This window comes from Mercenaria mercenaria, chromosome 5 (assembly GCF_021730395.1).
Source record: "Mercenaria mercenaria strain notata chromosome 5, MADL_Memer_1, whole genome shotgun sequence".
Taxonomy (NCBI): Eukaryota; Metazoa; Mollusca; class Bivalvia; order Venerida; family Veneridae; genus Mercenaria; species Mercenaria mercenaria.
In genome coordinates this window covers 79,247,062-79,264,089 of record NC_069365.1, presented here as the reverse complement: position 1 = coordinate 79,264,089, position 17,028 = coordinate 79,247,062, and the positions used below count along the sequence as shown (strand labels likewise).

The following is a 17,028-nucleotide window of genomic DNA, read 5'->3' as shown; positions in this document are numbered from 1 at the left end:
GCTCCTTTTTTGCATTTGCGCTCCTTTTTTGCATCCCGCCCCCCCCCCCCCCCCCCCCCCCATCCCCTTTACTTTGAATTAGTTTTCGTGGCTCCCCTTTACTTTGGCTGCCGGAATTCTAAGGCGATATACGATTGTTTTTTTCTGCTTATATAGGTACGTTTGTGTGCTTGTGAGTCTAAAGCGGTGCCCTACTGTGTTCTTGTATCTTGCTTGTTTGTTTTTTCTATGTTATTTTGTTGGATGTGGTTGAGTGTTTATCTTTGGTACATGAGTGTCTGTGCTATTGTGGTTTACGTTGTAGTGTGACTGTGATTAAGGAACGTAGCATTCCCTTTGTATATTCATCCTTGTTCTACTTTTTCCCCTTCAACTTCCTTCCCACCCCACCCCCTCCCCCACCCCAACCCAACCCCTTGTTTTACCCCTTACCACTTCCTCCCCATCTATCTATATTTGGCATAAATTAATATGTACTTAATATGTACTTTTTGAAGCAACCCGTCTGTAATATTTTTCCATTACAGCTTCTTTTTTGTTGTGGGCCTACTTTGCAAATGCGTGGCTCTGAGGTTGTGTTTTTGGTGCTCTGTGCTTCCGAGAAATCTACCCTTACCTATTATCTTTTAGGTTATATGGCTTTTTTTCATGTATTGATGGTGGAAAAAGACTCAAGTACTGTTTCAGGCATGGGCGGGTACCTGGGAAGAAACCTAGAATGAATTGCTTTTTACATAAAAAGCTTTCAACCCCATACAAGGTTTTGAACGCATATCGGCAAAGGACAAGTCAAATTCATTTAATGTTCATTTGTCTTCCATATTTATCAGTTGGATTTTAGGAACAGCTAAATGCTTAGAAACCAACCAGTTAAAAAGAACGCTTATTTGCCCCTACCATACAATTTTAAATTACCTTACCCCACCCTGTACAAATTAGCTTTTCACCAGTTCAAAAGGTGTTTTATATATTCTATTTGAAGAATATGTAGGAATATTGCACGCAATTGCTCACCGGCTTCCACGACTTGTGTTTCAATTATTTGTTTGTAAACTCTTATATCAGAAATCTCCAGAGGGTTCTTCTTCATCTAAACACACTTGTGCACTGTGATGCATGCAGTGTACTTGTTTATGATTCTCTTTTATTTGTTTTTGTTGCCATAAAGCTCCACGAAAATGTCAGATTATGCATTTATAATGACACTTAAACAAAAATAGCCTTAAAGCTACACCATGTGAAACCTTTAAACTAAAACCTTAAGCAGTTAATGCATGGATGTGTATATCATTAAAGGTGGTCAATAACATTTGAGCAACATTTTATGACACCTTACAGTTTTTATATATTCTGTAAATATATATATATATATATATATATATATATATATATATTAAAAGTTTTAAAAAGTTTTTTTTATATTCAAGATTGAGGTTTGGTGTGTACCATGAACCGTTTTAAACCGCCGTTTGAAGGCGGTGACCAACTTTATTCTTTATTAATATTTTTTTGTTCTTCTTGTTCTTTTATTTTACTTTGTTTACATACTTTTAATGCAAATGCAAACATCATTTACTCATCCATGCATACGCTGTCCTAGGGGTTCGTTTCGGGAAAGTTCTTGAAACAATGCTATTCCTCCTGGTTTGACACTTCACATCCAGAGACAATCAAATTCAAACTTCGATGACAGAATACTCTGAATATATTGAATCCCCTCTTGAAGTTTTTGTTCTTAATATTTTCCCTCGTGCCTTAAGGATATTATAGACAGCTAAATATCGTTTAATAATATGAAATATGTTTGAGCTGAAGCTTAGTTACATTTTAACGATAAATAAATATAAATCTAGAGACAGATTCCTGTAAAAGTTGTCGTTTGCCTTTTATTTATAATATTGAAAACAGTTTTATGACGCTATGACATACCAAACAAACAACAAAAGTTCATATTTTTCTCATTTTAATGTTATAATTCTCTTTCTGTTAAACCTGACTATATTAGACAAAGTACAAAATCTACCAAGTAATGTACAACCGGTTCAAAAGTCACCATAAGCATAAACCTTGTGCCGGTGTTATGTTTCAAATAAAAAATAACGTCTTAACTAGACGTGATTGTTCTGGACAGCTTATTTGCGGGTAAATATTGCCTTAAAGTGAGGAATAAAATTTCATCAAATCTGTTTCGCTTTAATATTCAGAGGTTAGTACCTTTGTATTACATCTAGAACGTATTTAAACCAATACATTGTTGGAAGTTCATAGTTAAAACATAAGAACAATATAGGCTATAACTTCAAAAATATGTCACTAAAGGGAATAAATTGGCTTATTCAACAATATTTGAACAAGGCTTGAAGTTAGAGGTAAACCCCTATAGCCAAAAGAATTTACTGCATTGTATTCACTGTTTTTTTTCATACTTTTTTAGGGTGGGAGTATTGTCCTTTTTGTGTGTCATTGGTCGATTCATGCATAAGTCAAGTTGAAGACAGCATCACAGTTATGTGTCAAGGTTCCCACGGGCAGTGAATATTGTAGAAAACTCATTAACAATATCTGGACTCGAAGGTTGCCTATAATTCTAAGCCTTGCTCAAATATTGATGACGGGTAAGACATCTTGTTCTTTTAACCTACACCCTGCTAAATTTCTAAAATGGACTGTTCCATCTTTCAATTTGATCAGTACAACTTATTATTCGAAGGAGTGGTGATTGAAAATTTACTGACTGAATAGCGAACAGTGCAGACCATGCATATCTGTGCAGGCTGATCTTGGTCTGCACTGGTCGCAAAGGCAGAATCACTTACCGCCAGCAGGCTAAAGGTTAATTGATCTATATGTTTTTGTTGTCATAGGCACTACAATCTGTTTTGTTTTATCATTTAGAAATTTGATAGACCTTCAAAAAATGTAAAGGTTAACACACTTTCTAAATATAATTAACAAGATACAAACCTTTTAAAATTTTACTGAATACAATTTCATCAAGCGCTATAAGCCATCTTAATATGCCTTTGTACGGAGGCTCTTGATTTTTGAAGGTATCATTACATTGTAGCATTACTTGCATTATATACCTTCGGTGCTATTTAGAAACAATTTGCATTGAAACATCGTTTATATTCTCTTGTACGAATTTCTTGTTTTCCTTGTATTGTCTCCAGATCTGCATACCCTCTTGTAGAGGCGGTATTGTCACCACAAACACTGTAGCAATTAGGCACCAGTGCTGACATACCGATATCCAGGTTCCCAGCTGTGTTTCAGTTAGAATCGCCTGGCCAAGAGCGATGCCAGGAACCACGACAAGAAAAACCACGAAGCTAACCACTACTCCTGTTATTGACAGCAATCTGGTTTTCCTGAAAATTGCTTCCATATGATGTAGTGTGAGTATCCTGCCAGCATTTATCTCCTTTAGTTCTTTCCTGTAAATATTTCTGTATGGGTTTAATGGATTATCAATACTCATCGTTTTAAGCCACTCAATTTCTAGAAAACCTAACTTTTCTTCCATTATTTTGTCAGTGCCATGCTCCGGATTTCCCAAAGGAAAGCGTTTGTTGAATGCCACCTTTTTCTTTGATTTTCTGTCACAAAGTGAAACTACCACAGTAATTACAGCGCTGACAACAAATCCAGAAATTAGTCCCGTCAATAGACTATAGTCTTGAGCGGTATTGGTAAAGAAATCTGACAATCCTCCTTCGTATGTGGAACCGTAACCCAACATACCCGATATAGAGCATACAAGACCCAATATTCCACCTTTGATGAAATAGTAAAAACATACTTTTTTAGACACCTGATATACTGTAAGTCAGTTAAAGCATAAACTTCTCTTCTGTAATGTACAGTTTGAACTCCGCATGAAAAAGTATTCAATGTTGCTTTGATATGCAGGTGATTTTATTGTAAAAGTGTGGGTTTTTTTCACCAATTAGACCACCTTCAACATAATTTTCAAAAAAAAATGTCAATAAAAGTAATATTTCGAAATAAAGAAAGAAGTACTTCGAGCACAAAATTAAAGTTGGACATATGGAAACCAAAATTGAAATTGATATGGAAAAAATCATTGAAAACCAATACTTAGATCTATAAAAGTAAATTCTTTCTTTGCATAACCTTGTTACGCAATACTTGTGAAAAGCTTGCGCCATAGGGTAGATCTCACAAAATATCTTGTAGTCAACTTTCACAATATGGGTGATACTAATTTCATTTAAGAAATAATTCATAGCAAAAGAGTGCTTTAACACAATTTTTGCACGATGGATGGTTATACGTCGGGCGTAATAATTTCACGAGGGCGCAGCCCGAGTGAAATTATTTGAACGACGTATTACTACCCGAGTGCATAAATAGTGTTAAAACACGCTTGTGCTATAAATTATTTCGTTTCTAATATGCCCTTAATCTAAAACAGTAGATAAAATATAGAAGCGCTCTTTCTTGGTCGCAACAAAAAACTTTGACGTCACCGCACGTTATCGTGACGTCATTCTAGCGAGTGTTTTAACAGAGACAAGCATATAAGAATTAGTATTATACATTTCTACATTGATTTGGCCACCAAATGTCATTGTAGTATTATACCAGTATACAAAGACTGATGACATATTTTGTTTTACTAAACATGAAAACCAACCTGATAGTAGACCTTTAGATGTCACTCCTGCCCATCCGATAGTAAAATACAGAGGCAAAATAAACGGAGCAATGAAAACCTGGGAGGCCAAGAAAGCCCAGTTGAGATTCATCCCCGACCCTATGATCAGAAGTCCAAATGGAATGATGGCAATGACCACCCATATCATGCACCAGGATTTATACTGCATCAACTGATCCTCATAATGCCGGTACTGAAAGTAATGTAAACAGATCATACACAAGGATTTATACTGCATCAGCTGATCCTCATAATGCCGGTACCTGAAATTAATGTAAATGAGCAATGTATACATAGAGGATATTACATGAGTGTCTTTTCATACTGAATTTAGTAAACAAGCTGAATAAAATAATAAGATGCGAGGATCGCTCTGCCGAGCATTTTACCAATGCTATTCAACGAGTTTAATACACTCGATGTGAAAAAACACAAATGTAATATTATTTTTATCACATGTAAGCTTTTCCTGCTGAAACATCACAACTATATCACAGCTATATCTTTCTTTACCTATTACACACCAAGACAACTGGACCAACATGTTCTATATTCAAAACGACGCCAACGTCAAAGCTTTATTGTACTAGGCTTTATTTTACTCCCACGACGTCAAACATGTGATAAAACTATTATTTGTTAGTATGAAGAAATGTTTTGGTCAATGTGAATAAATATTCAATTTGAAAGAATATTACCGTTTATCTTGTTCATTGGCATTCCAATTTGAAAGAATATTACCGTTTATCTTGTTCATTGGCATTCGCTATATATGTTTATTATACCTCACTTTTGTCTACAATGATAAAATCCCATTACCCGAGAAAGAGATATTTTGACTATCAAAAACATTTTCAACCTTTCTGACACATGACCCGGCGACTGTCAGGTCATGTGACCGCACTGATATTTTGAATGTCATATAAAAGCAAATAACTGCTTCATTTTTAAGCCAAATCATGAAATGATTGCCTCCCTTGTACACATAAAGTAGTGACATCACTATTTAATGTCTACACAGGCGATTCTGATGACAGGCGAAACTGTTAGAAAGAAAAACAAGAAAAATGTCAAGGTTTAACTTTTTATGTACTTCATTTTGTTCCGTATAATAAAATAAATATCCTATGGCAGCGTGTATACATTGATATTGTCAACCCTCGAAACAGAATGTCACCAATGGGGCTTTCGCCTCGGGTGACATTCTACCCTCGGGTTGACAATATTAATGTCACACACGCTGTCATATGATATTTATATATTACAATTGTTATTTGGAAATGTAAGAAACAATTGGCAGACAGCTGACAAAAACCAGAGATAATAACTTAATAACTCGAAACAGAATGTCACCACTGGGGCTTTCACCTCAGGTGACATTCTACCTTCGGGTTGACAATATTAATGTCACACACGCTGTCATATGATATTTATATATTACAATTGTTATTTGGAAATGTAAGAAACAATTGGCATACAGCTGACATAAACCAGAGATAATAACTTACTTATTATTTCATCTTTGAGTCAAATGCTTTTCTTCTGTGATTTTTCACATTATCATATTCAATAAAATCTCTATTACATATTAACTGTAAGTGAATTTTCACTCGGCCCGAATTACTCCCGTTAGACAAAATACTATATATGATACTGAAACTTTCGGTAAATAAAATTAAAATATTAAACAGCTCAGTGAAATGTCCAGGTCTCAGCTGAAAATTACGAAGATAACCGAGATTTTCCGAATGCTGCGTTGTTTATAAAATAGTTGACAGCAAGCAATTCGCATTTTTGTTGGATATGTATTTCAGCAAAACCATAGACAAAAGTGCAAAAGACTACAATATACTGTTCAGTCAGTTAGCAATTTTCGACAATATTCACACTAGGGAAAACAAGTTAATTATCTCTATTAAAAGGCATAGTGATTAGATGAGACACTGGCGAAATTTTAAAATGTGTCTAGTAATCAGAACGAGGAGGTATACACAAAGACCTCACTGTATAAATAGTCAATATTCATAGCCTACATAAATCTATAATGTAAGGTAGATCGTTTTTGCCAATTATTATGCAAACAAGTTTACTTAAAATTGATATAATAAAACAGTTATGGACTTTTCAGCTGTGTACTATAATGTGATCTTAACAGAAAGAAAACAGAAAAATACCCCGCTGCAACTGCTTCGGTCAGTATTACTATTTTTAAGGTACAGGCCATATTCTACTTTACAGCTGAGAAGTCCACAACTGTTTAACACTTTCTTTCTTAGAATGAAAAATATACTTGTCCATGAACAGGGCATTTGTACTGAAATCCCATTTTGACTTTTCCACTAACACGGTCTTCGATATCCTCATCACACAGCTTACAGTCAACTACTGACGGGCAGTCACAAAGCTCTCTGGGAACGTTGTCTTTTGATATAGGGATCTTAGAATTGCCGCATAAAACGCAATCTGTTGGTTTCGCACCGGGTCTTCAAATAGATGAGAATATGTGTTAACTTATCATAACACCCCTTAATATTTATACAACCTAAGGCATGAAATCTACACAACAGTTTTACAATATATTTATATAAATGTGAGCCGTGCCATGAGAAAACCAACATAGTTGCTTTGCGACCAGCATGGATCCAGACCAGCCTGCACATCCGCAGTCTGGTCAGGATCCATGATGTTCGCTTTCAAAGCATATTGCTATTAGAGAAACGGTTAGCGAACAGCATGGATGCGCAGGCTGGTCTGGATCCATGCTGGTCGCAAAGCCACTATGTTGGTTTTACCATGGCACGGCTCATGTATACATAATTGTAATATGCTTTTTATGGTAGATTCCTGGTTACCTTAAACAAAACGGATACTTACGTTGTAAATACATGTTTATATTTAACAGTGTTATTGAATAACCAATTGTGTTTAAATTAACATTCTCGGCGGATTGGTATTTCCGTATGAATTTTGTTTGAAAACAACAAAAGACCAAAATTGTCATGTACCAGTGAAGTGTTTGCTACCATGAACCATTGGCAAGCCGGGAAAACTTACATATTGAAATAAGCCCAAAGAAACGTTATCTAAATGAAAGTTGTCTTTAATTTTGGCTAGATCTTTGAACAAAAAGGAAAATAGGTAAGGCGCTTGTTGAAGAAAATTATCTTGCAAATCAAATCAAAGATTTTTGTCACAAATGGATATTATTGGTATTTTTTATTAATTTGACCCTGTGAGTTTATGCTTTATGACTGTGTATGTATGCTACTTTCCTTTATTTGAAGTGAATGCTGATACTGCATGGCCAAAGATCTTTCAGTCATGGTTATGTGAATAGTGGCATGATAAATTGGCCGCTAGCTAACTTTTACAATAAGTTTTTTGGGGTTCTTTTTACCGACCATAAGTTAAATGAAATGTTAGAACATGGTGAGGATTATGACTGGTGCACCGCTAATCGATTTTTAGCTTCCCAACTGAGCTTTTGATATGACCGTTCTTTCCCAAATATATATATCTGTTGCGTTGTCTATGTATATGTATGTGTTTATGTCGTACACATAAATACATACATTCCTATAGATTCAAGCTTAGAGGCACCACCATGCAAAACAATATGGCTACAAAATCGAAAAAAGTAGTTGAAATAAGCAAATAAGGTATATGTACCTAAATGGAATAATGTGCGTCTTGATGATATCGTAAACCAAAATCGAAGACACGGACATAACTTCTCCAGAGCCAGTGGACATCAATGTCATCGATATCATAGTAAGAAGCACAAAACAACCCTCCTTGCCTAACAACGTCTGTACCACGTACGGAGTAATATACCCTAACATTAAATCAAGAAAGCGTAACTTGGTTATAATAAATGCCATAACTATAGTAGATTAACATGAATAACAAAGAATACTGAAAAACGGAATATATCTAAAATAAGATTATCATGTTCCGAACACGTCTATCTGACAGATTAATGTTCAGCTGTGCATGAAACTACAAAATGTTTATATTCCAAAGTTATGCAGCAAATTAAACGCCATCTACATATAACGTGCAATATATGATCGAAACGATTATGATCCATTTTTGATAGTAAAGCAAAACATATTATATCTGAATATACACGCTAGCGATGGTTTTATGCTGTATAATATGCGTAACGTAACCTTCTCTGTTTATCAGAAAAAAATCCACCTTCTAATGTTCTACTGCGATTTCTTGTATGAGAGATAGGGCAAAAATTTCCCAGGTATAGAATTTATTCAAACTTTGTATATGAACACAGTGTCATGTAAGAAACAGAAAATTGCAAAAACAATCATAGATCACCGTGCTTGTTTAGGAGTTATATGCCCTTAAAACTGGAATTTTCTTCAAATTTGCATATTCAAGGGCAGATAACTCCTGAACAAGCATGGTGAACTTCGATTTTTTTCATTATTCTGTTTCTAACATGACACTGTGTTCATAAACAAAGTTTACCTGTAGAAATGATATGTCACCGTTGAACACATTAAGTAAATGAATATGAGTATTTGAAATATATAATGTCGTATATACCTTCGTCTATTTCTGCATCAGTAAGAAGATTGGTTCCGTTCTGGAAGCTCATTGTTTTATATGTCATTGACGTCACAAAAGAAATTGACGTCGGGATGGCGTACCAGAGGAACGCTGCTATGAGGAATCCCAACATGCCCTCGCGTGGTTTTGCGGCAATCCGACTCTGCCAGTTTGCTTGGTCGCAAAAGACAATTGCAACAGTCATAAATAAAGTCACGACACCATAAATAATACCGGATTTGCTACGGAAAGTGAGAAAAGAATTGTCCGTATTTCCATCCGGTCCTTTCAAACAAGACATAGCATTGTGGAGTGATTTGTGTGACGTCACAGCCTCTACTTCTGGTTCCGCAAGGTATGTTAGTTTCAAGATGAACAACGATGTCGTTATAAAGATCAGGGCGGTGTTGAAGTAAGAAATGTAAAAAGTAGTTCCAAGGCCACCGATGAGACAATAAGAACCAAATAACACAGCTAGGATCATCAGGGTAAATTCATTTGAGGCATCTTTGCTTAAAACTTCAACTGCTGCTTTACCTACGTATTAATCGTAAACGACAAACATGATAATTCGTTAAATAGCTCCAGTTCAGATATAATTAAAATTAATGTATTGTTTACATGATCAGTCAACATATTAAAAAATATATTTACCAAACGAAATTAAATAGTAGATGTATTAGATAAATATGGTATGTGAAAGGCACGATATAGAAGTTTACAATGCAAGTTCACAATAAACACATTAGCAGCTACATAGTCACAGCTCTCACCAAATCATTTCATCTCGACATGATGATAAAGGTCAAAATATTGTTGTGTGTGCCTGTTGTCAATGTCCATACACATTATATGTACGACAGTGTTTTATTTATTGGATGAAGTCCGAAATTCATTAAAGAGCTTCAAAAGATCGTTGCGCCATCGAAAGTATTAACATAATTACTTCTACATTTCTATCCCTAAAAGCTTGATTCCGTCTTGTTTTGATATAAAATATGGTGTTTTGTATATAAGACGTAAACCACAAACCTGCAAGGATCATATTTGCTGTGATCACCATATTAGTGAAAAGAGCAACAACACAGAACAAAATGTGCGTGTTTTTACCAAAGCGTGCGTATGCAATCTAAAAATAGAATAAATCACTTACAAAATGTGAAAGGGAATCATACAGTATCATACAACAACCTAATGCATCAACAATTAATGAAGTTATAACTGACTAGTATGAAGGAATTTAGAATTAACGAAATAAAACTGAGCAAATGTGAAAATAAAGCCTGAATGTTGTCAAAGAAACGCAATACAATATAAAAACGATGAAAATCGACAATGTTGGTAAACATAAATTTTTGCCTTCACAATAAATTATTCATATCACACAACTAAATTTAATACGGTAAGCGATAAATTAAAACATATCATGAATCAAGATTCTACATTAATGATGATAAAGAAAGTTAAAAGGAACATAGTTTTTGTATGTATAACTGTTATCGCCCGTCCATAAAGTAATACACATTAAAAAAGCATACCTGTGGAAATGTTTTTGCTCCTGGTGCACGTGTTTTGAGCTGTATACACAGCACGGCAAATATGAGCATTGACAGTACTATTGCTAGCGTGTAAAATAACGATCCAGATATGCCAACCTATATAAAAACATACAAAAGGTGTGTTTAAGTGTGTTCGCAGTGCCATGTCCTCGTTTAAATTGCTTTAACCCTTAGCCTGCTGGCGGCAAATGATTTTGCCTTTGCAACCAGTGCAAACCCAGATCAGCAGACTGATCATGGTCTGCACTCTTCACTATTCAGTCGAACACCCCTTTAAATAATAAGTGATGCTGCCCAAATAGGATGATGGACCAATTTTTTTGGCGGCAAGTGATTTTGCCTTTGCGACCAGTGCAGACCAAGATCAGCAGGCTGATCATGGTCTGCACTGTGCGGCGCTATTCAGTCAGTAAAGTTTCAGTGAACACCCCTTTAAATAATAAGTGATGCTGCCCAAATTGAATGACGGACCAGTCCATTTTAGAAAATATAGCAGGGTAAGGGTTAACTTAATTGTGTCAATAACCTGATACGTCGCGTCCTTGCCATATTAAACTGACGTACATCTCCGACACGAAAATGCGCTACATACAGTTGTATTGAGAATGTTCATGAATGCATTTTGAAATAATTTTATGCAAATGAATCAAAATGATAAAAAAGACTTGGCATTGCTTCAATTTACTAGCATGCTGCATTCTATGAAATAATCATGAACATATACAACAATGTGTGAGTAGACTTTACCCCCTATTAATCAGTATTCTATTATTCCATTCCTGTTCTGTTTTGCAGTAGAATTGTATTTTATATCTTCAAAAACAATGTCTTCTAAAATAGCCCGATTATCATCACGCCCTTTGTCATCTCCTAAATGACTGTTTACTGATGTTATTAGTCCCCTCCCTACTGGTTGAAAACCAGTTTCGGGGACTATAGGAATGCGATTTCCGCCGTCCGTCATTTCATCATTCCGTCCGCAATTTCGTGTCCGGTCCAGGGGTTTTAATATTACTTGACACAAATGTTCCCCATGATGAGACAACCTGTGATACGCATAACTCGGACCCCTAGCTCAAAGGTCAAAGGTCAATAAGGTTTTTTTTCCTGTCCGGTCCAGAACTCTGTCATTCATCAAGGGATTTTAATATTACTAGGCATAAATGTTTCCCATGATGAGACGACGTGTCATGCGCAACAACCAGAACCCTAGCTTAAAGATCAAAGGTCAATGGGACTTTTTTCTTGTCCGGTCTATAACTTTGTCATGCAAAACAGGATTTAAATATCAGTTTGCACAAATAATCCCCTGGATGAGAAAATGTGTCATGCGCAAAACCCGGGCCCTTAGCTGCAAGGTCAAGGTCACACTTGGAAGTCAAAGGCCAAAAAGGCTTTTTTCCTGTCCAGTCTATAACTCGACAATCCTTAAGGGATATTGATATTACTTGGCACAAATGTTCACCACCATGAGACGGAGTGTCATGCGCAAGAACCTGGTCCCTAAGTCTAAGGTCATTGTCACACACAGAGGCCAAAGGTCAGATACAAGAATGACTTTGTCCGGAACATTTCTTCTTCATGCATGGAGGGATTTTAATGTAACTTGGCATAAATGTTTACTACCATGAGACGAATTGTTATACGCAAGAACCAGGTCCCTAGGTCTAAGGTCAAGGTCACACTTGAAGGTCAAAGGTCAAATTGAAGAATGACTTTGTCCGGAGCATTTCTTCTTCATGCATGAAGGAATTTTGATGTAACTTGGCACAAATGTGCACCACCATGAGGCACCCTTGTTTTCAAAATTACGTCTTTGTCTTTACTATAAATAGATTATATTGTAACTTATTTAATACTGGCCGTAGGGAAAAGTCGAGACCAGTTTTCTGTGGTACAACATGTATGTTACATCCAATTTTTAGGTGTATTTTGACCTACCTGGTAAAGAGTTTCTTGTGGACTTATATTATATAGATTTTTTTAGGATTAATTTCCCTTTGTTGTTACTTTAAATAACTTATATGATACCTTTTTTGATAATCGGCCTAGAAATGCCATATGAAAACAACTGTAGGTTTTTATATATACAAATTTTAATCCAAGTGTTTTGTTATAACATATTGTATATTTAGTACAATATTGTTTATACATCAATGAAAGATATCAGTTCATTATGTTATACTGCAGTAGGAAAAATTAGGTGCCTTCCAGTAGGGGACTTTGTATTGCATGGCAATACTTCATTCATTTGTTTTATTGAGTTTTGCATTCAGACTTATCGACCGCGCTGAACCTGGCAATATGGACTTGCTTTTGTTTAAATTATAAAAAAGATTGCATACATAGTTATATTTTTATTGATTTTTTATGCTTTATAATATGTATCTATTGTGATTTATGTATTTTATGTCCTGTACAAAGTAATATAATGGAGTAGTCGAAAAAGGTCCCTAATAATAAGATCCCATCTTTTTTTCAATTATTCCATTATTAGACATTTGCGCGTGAACAGGGGACCTAATGGGCATAATTTCACTCTTGGAATGTATTTTTCATCGAATAAGACACTTTTCATGCTTATATTTACATGTTTTCTATTTGTTTGCGCGTAAACGAAGGTAGGCTGTTTATTCTGCGGGCCGCTTTCTGACATGTGATAATATGAGGGTACCCGACTTCAGCTGACTTGCATTTCAACACCCATTTTTCTTTTCTTTTCCTTGAAGCAAATGTATGGATGTCTTGTGGAAAATAGGTTCCTGGTGGATTTTAAAATCTAGAAACTCTATCAAAATGGATATGAAACGGCTCAATTTTAAATGAAACAGAGAACTATTCCTTTTATTGGAATATAAACTAAAAAATCGATAAAAAGACAAACCTTGCTTGCCATAGTAGGACTTTGAAGGAAGTCTACAGGCCATAAGAGCTGTGACGTCACAGTTACTGCCGTCAGACTTACACTTACACGTCCCCCGGCGTCAAATGTAACATCGAGGCTGTGGAAATCTTTGAAAACATAACGTCTATAAAATAAATTAGAAAAGAGGTCAGTCTGACGTAAAAGTGGAGATCCTCTTTAAGCATCGAGGTGTAGTGTGCTCTTCACTGTCTTGTTATATGTATTAATTATTATAAATTTAACGTATTTCTTGTCTCATATTTCAAAAACACCTGTATTATAATATTTTGAATTCGAATCCAATCTACATCCTATTATAATGATAAAGATAGAAAGTTTCAATTTAAGATATAAGATATAATACTTTAAAAACTTAACTTCAAAAACTTAACTTTAAAAACAAAGATACAGGTAGTTTTAATATTGCCAAACCTGATATTATTGTACGCAATGCCAATAAGCATGGAAAATCCAGCAAATCCTAATAACATCAAAAGTGCCAACTCATATTTCTCAATAACTGGATTTAATCTAAAAGATAAGAACTAGGTATTTAGACATGTGATACTTCTTAAACATTACTTCTATGGTTCAGATCCTTGTTGACATCACGATTTTACATTATCATTAAATTATAAATCATCCAAAATGGTATTCAATGCACCTGGTTTCCTTAAAAAAGTCTAATTTTTACAAAACTGTAAATAACGTAAACACATAACACATTTTTTCAATCAGTCGTGTCAATATTAGACAGTACTACAATTATTTACCGGCCAAGGGCAGGAAAGATAGTTTTGTCTAGATGTAAACTTTACAGTGTTTTTTTTATCACAGCTTATCAGATTGCAGCAAAGCCACGGTGTGACAAATTAAACAGTAATGTAATTTCAAACCATACTAACTTTCAGTGCACTTACTTCATTAAAAAACTAGAACCAGATTAAAAATCATGTTATCTATTAAATTAAAGTTAATGATCTCTTTTTTATGAGAAACTTACCCGCTTATTATACATCAAGGACATAAATTTACTTCGGTTATTGTCACACAATGACAGTGCACTGGTCAGCTTTCAATTAGTAATGTCTATAAACATCAAAATAATTTAATGCACAAAACAACATGTTTTGTTTTATGTAGAAATCTCATATATGCCGTATGGTGGCTGTAAAAAGTCTCACCGTACTTGGATCGGTGTTGTTATATTTGTGGTCCTTTGGGATCATGGATTCCGTTCAACAAATGTGTAAAAGAGTTCCGCTTAAGTCGGTTCTAGGGGGGCGTGAGAGGTGTTGCGTATTTCATTACCTCTCATGAACAGACTCCGTCAAACCGAGTCTGCTATTATTCTGCTTGGTTTCATTCTCTGCTTCCAAAGGATCTTTTTACAGACACTCATTTCGTTAACCTGTTCGAACCACTATTGAAGTTTATAACTCTAGTAAATTTTATAACGTTGAAGTATTTTATTCTTAATTTTAGGTTTAAATGATTTTGTTTACTGTTATAGCTGCTCAAATATTGCAAAGCTCTAAACAGAAACCCGTTTCATTGACCTTGATTAATTATTATTGTTTTCGATGGAATTTCATTTATTGCTCAGAAAGGTTGATAACTCTGTTTACCTGGGCAGCAAATTGTATTTGTTTACAACTTTAGGACAGTAAATCAAAACAGAATGTTAAATCAATTAAATTAGACATAAATAATTGGATATATCAGTACTAGTCACTTATAAATTTACGAAATTAACAGGTAGATATTGCTTCTACCTCTGTTGTTTATTTATGTAGTCAACAGATGTTTAGATTTACACGTTTTTGAAACTGATGTAAATACTTTGAAATGCTTATAAACATGATATTACGATGCAACTCTGGAAAGACCAGGAAACCATGCTGTGAAACGAAAGCAGAGTTTTACATATAGGGTGAGTGAGGCGTTGAAAAAGTAAAGCCGGTAAGAATAGAAGACTAAGAAGCTTTTTACAGAAAGAATGAAGGATAGCTGAACATCTCCCGGGATAAAGTCAGCGAGAGAGCTGGGGTGTTAAAAGTATTGAAAACTTGGAACAGGTCGAAGCGGTCACATCAATGTAAACATAGAACTTTCGATTATTTAGAAGACTGGCTTGGGACATAATCTACGAAGATGCAGATGTATTAATATTAACTATATTGATTCTTAATATAGCTCATATTATAAAAATATGTGTCTGTGGTTGTTTTTCTCCTTCCTACGAGTCCAAATATATCCCATATTGTACAAGACAATGTTAACTAAGCAAGGGAAACAATACACATGAACACGATTCCATCTACAAAACGTTTACAGAAATATTGCGGCAAAGGTATTTTTATGTAGTTATATAAAGATATATAATGATGATAATAATAATAATAATAATAAACAGAAAACAACAAACCGGGTAGACTGTGTTGCCAAAGGTAATTCCATTGGACACCGCCCGTCCGTAGATTGTGGCAATTCCGTTGTCATATTTCAATTCGAGTTGTAATTTGATGCTATTACAGTGTCTATTAACTGACTGCTAGTGATGGTAAACAACTGTTTCTGGAAACACACACAAGGTAGCAAGCCGCGAGTCTAGCTAAGTTCAATCAGAGTGATATCTTATATTATATGTCATACTTCAATACATAAGATGAATTGCCTGATAAGTGACGTATAAAAGAGGGTTAATTATGAAACAACTTTGACTGTATGCAAAGATACTGGCCTCTTTTAAAATTGGATTCTGTAAGATTAAAAGTTGATTGTTAGTATTTAGATCCCATAACCATTTATTTCTGATTCAGGACAAAATTGTACCACAAGGTCTGATACACCATTTTTATTCATAATACGAGCCGCACCATGAGAAAACCAACATAGTGCATTTGCGACCAGCAGAGATCCAGACCAGCCTGCGCATCCGCGCAGTCTGGTCAGGATCCATTCTGTTCGCTTTCAAAGCCTATTGCAATTAGAGAAACCATTAGCAAACAGCATGGATCCTGAACAGACTGCGTGGATGCTCAGGCTGGTCTGGATCCATGCTTGTCGCAAACGCACTATGTTGGTTTTCTCATGGCGCGGCTCAATTATTTATTACTTTCATGCATACCTACTGAGACGATCAATCATGTGTGTCCATTTTCCCAGAGATAGTTTTTTTGAAACTTGGCAGATTATTTGATACGAGACTATCAGATATACATATTCTTCTTTGTTTGTAACTCGTAATGAAAACTTTATCAGAATTTTACAGATGACCATTAATGATACGCAGATGTGCGCTTGAAGAATCA

The 17,028-nt window shown here is 35.1% G+C and overlaps 1 protein-coding gene across 1 annotated transcript; it reads right to left on the bottom strand.

The window, feature by feature from the left end:
- Positions 1-1,950: 1,950 nt before the first annotated feature.
- Positions 1,951-16,350, bottom strand: LOC123557721 (uncharacterized). The gene is made up of 10 exons (XM_045349365.2): positions 16,143-16,350; positions 14,147-14,245; positions 13,694-13,838; positions 10,789-10,905; positions 10,283-10,379; positions 9,248-9,787; positions 8,351-8,516; positions 6,972-7,164; positions 4,661-4,874; positions 1,951-3,777 (listed from the first exon to the last, which is right to left on the bottom strand). Exons 1-10 carry the CDS (start codon positions 16,214-16,216, stop codon positions 3,095-3,097), a joined length of 2,328 nt encoding a protein of 775 aa, XP_045205300.2. The 5' UTR covers positions 16,217-16,350; the 3' UTR covers positions 1,951-3,094.
- Positions 16,351-17,028: the final 678 nt, after the last annotated feature.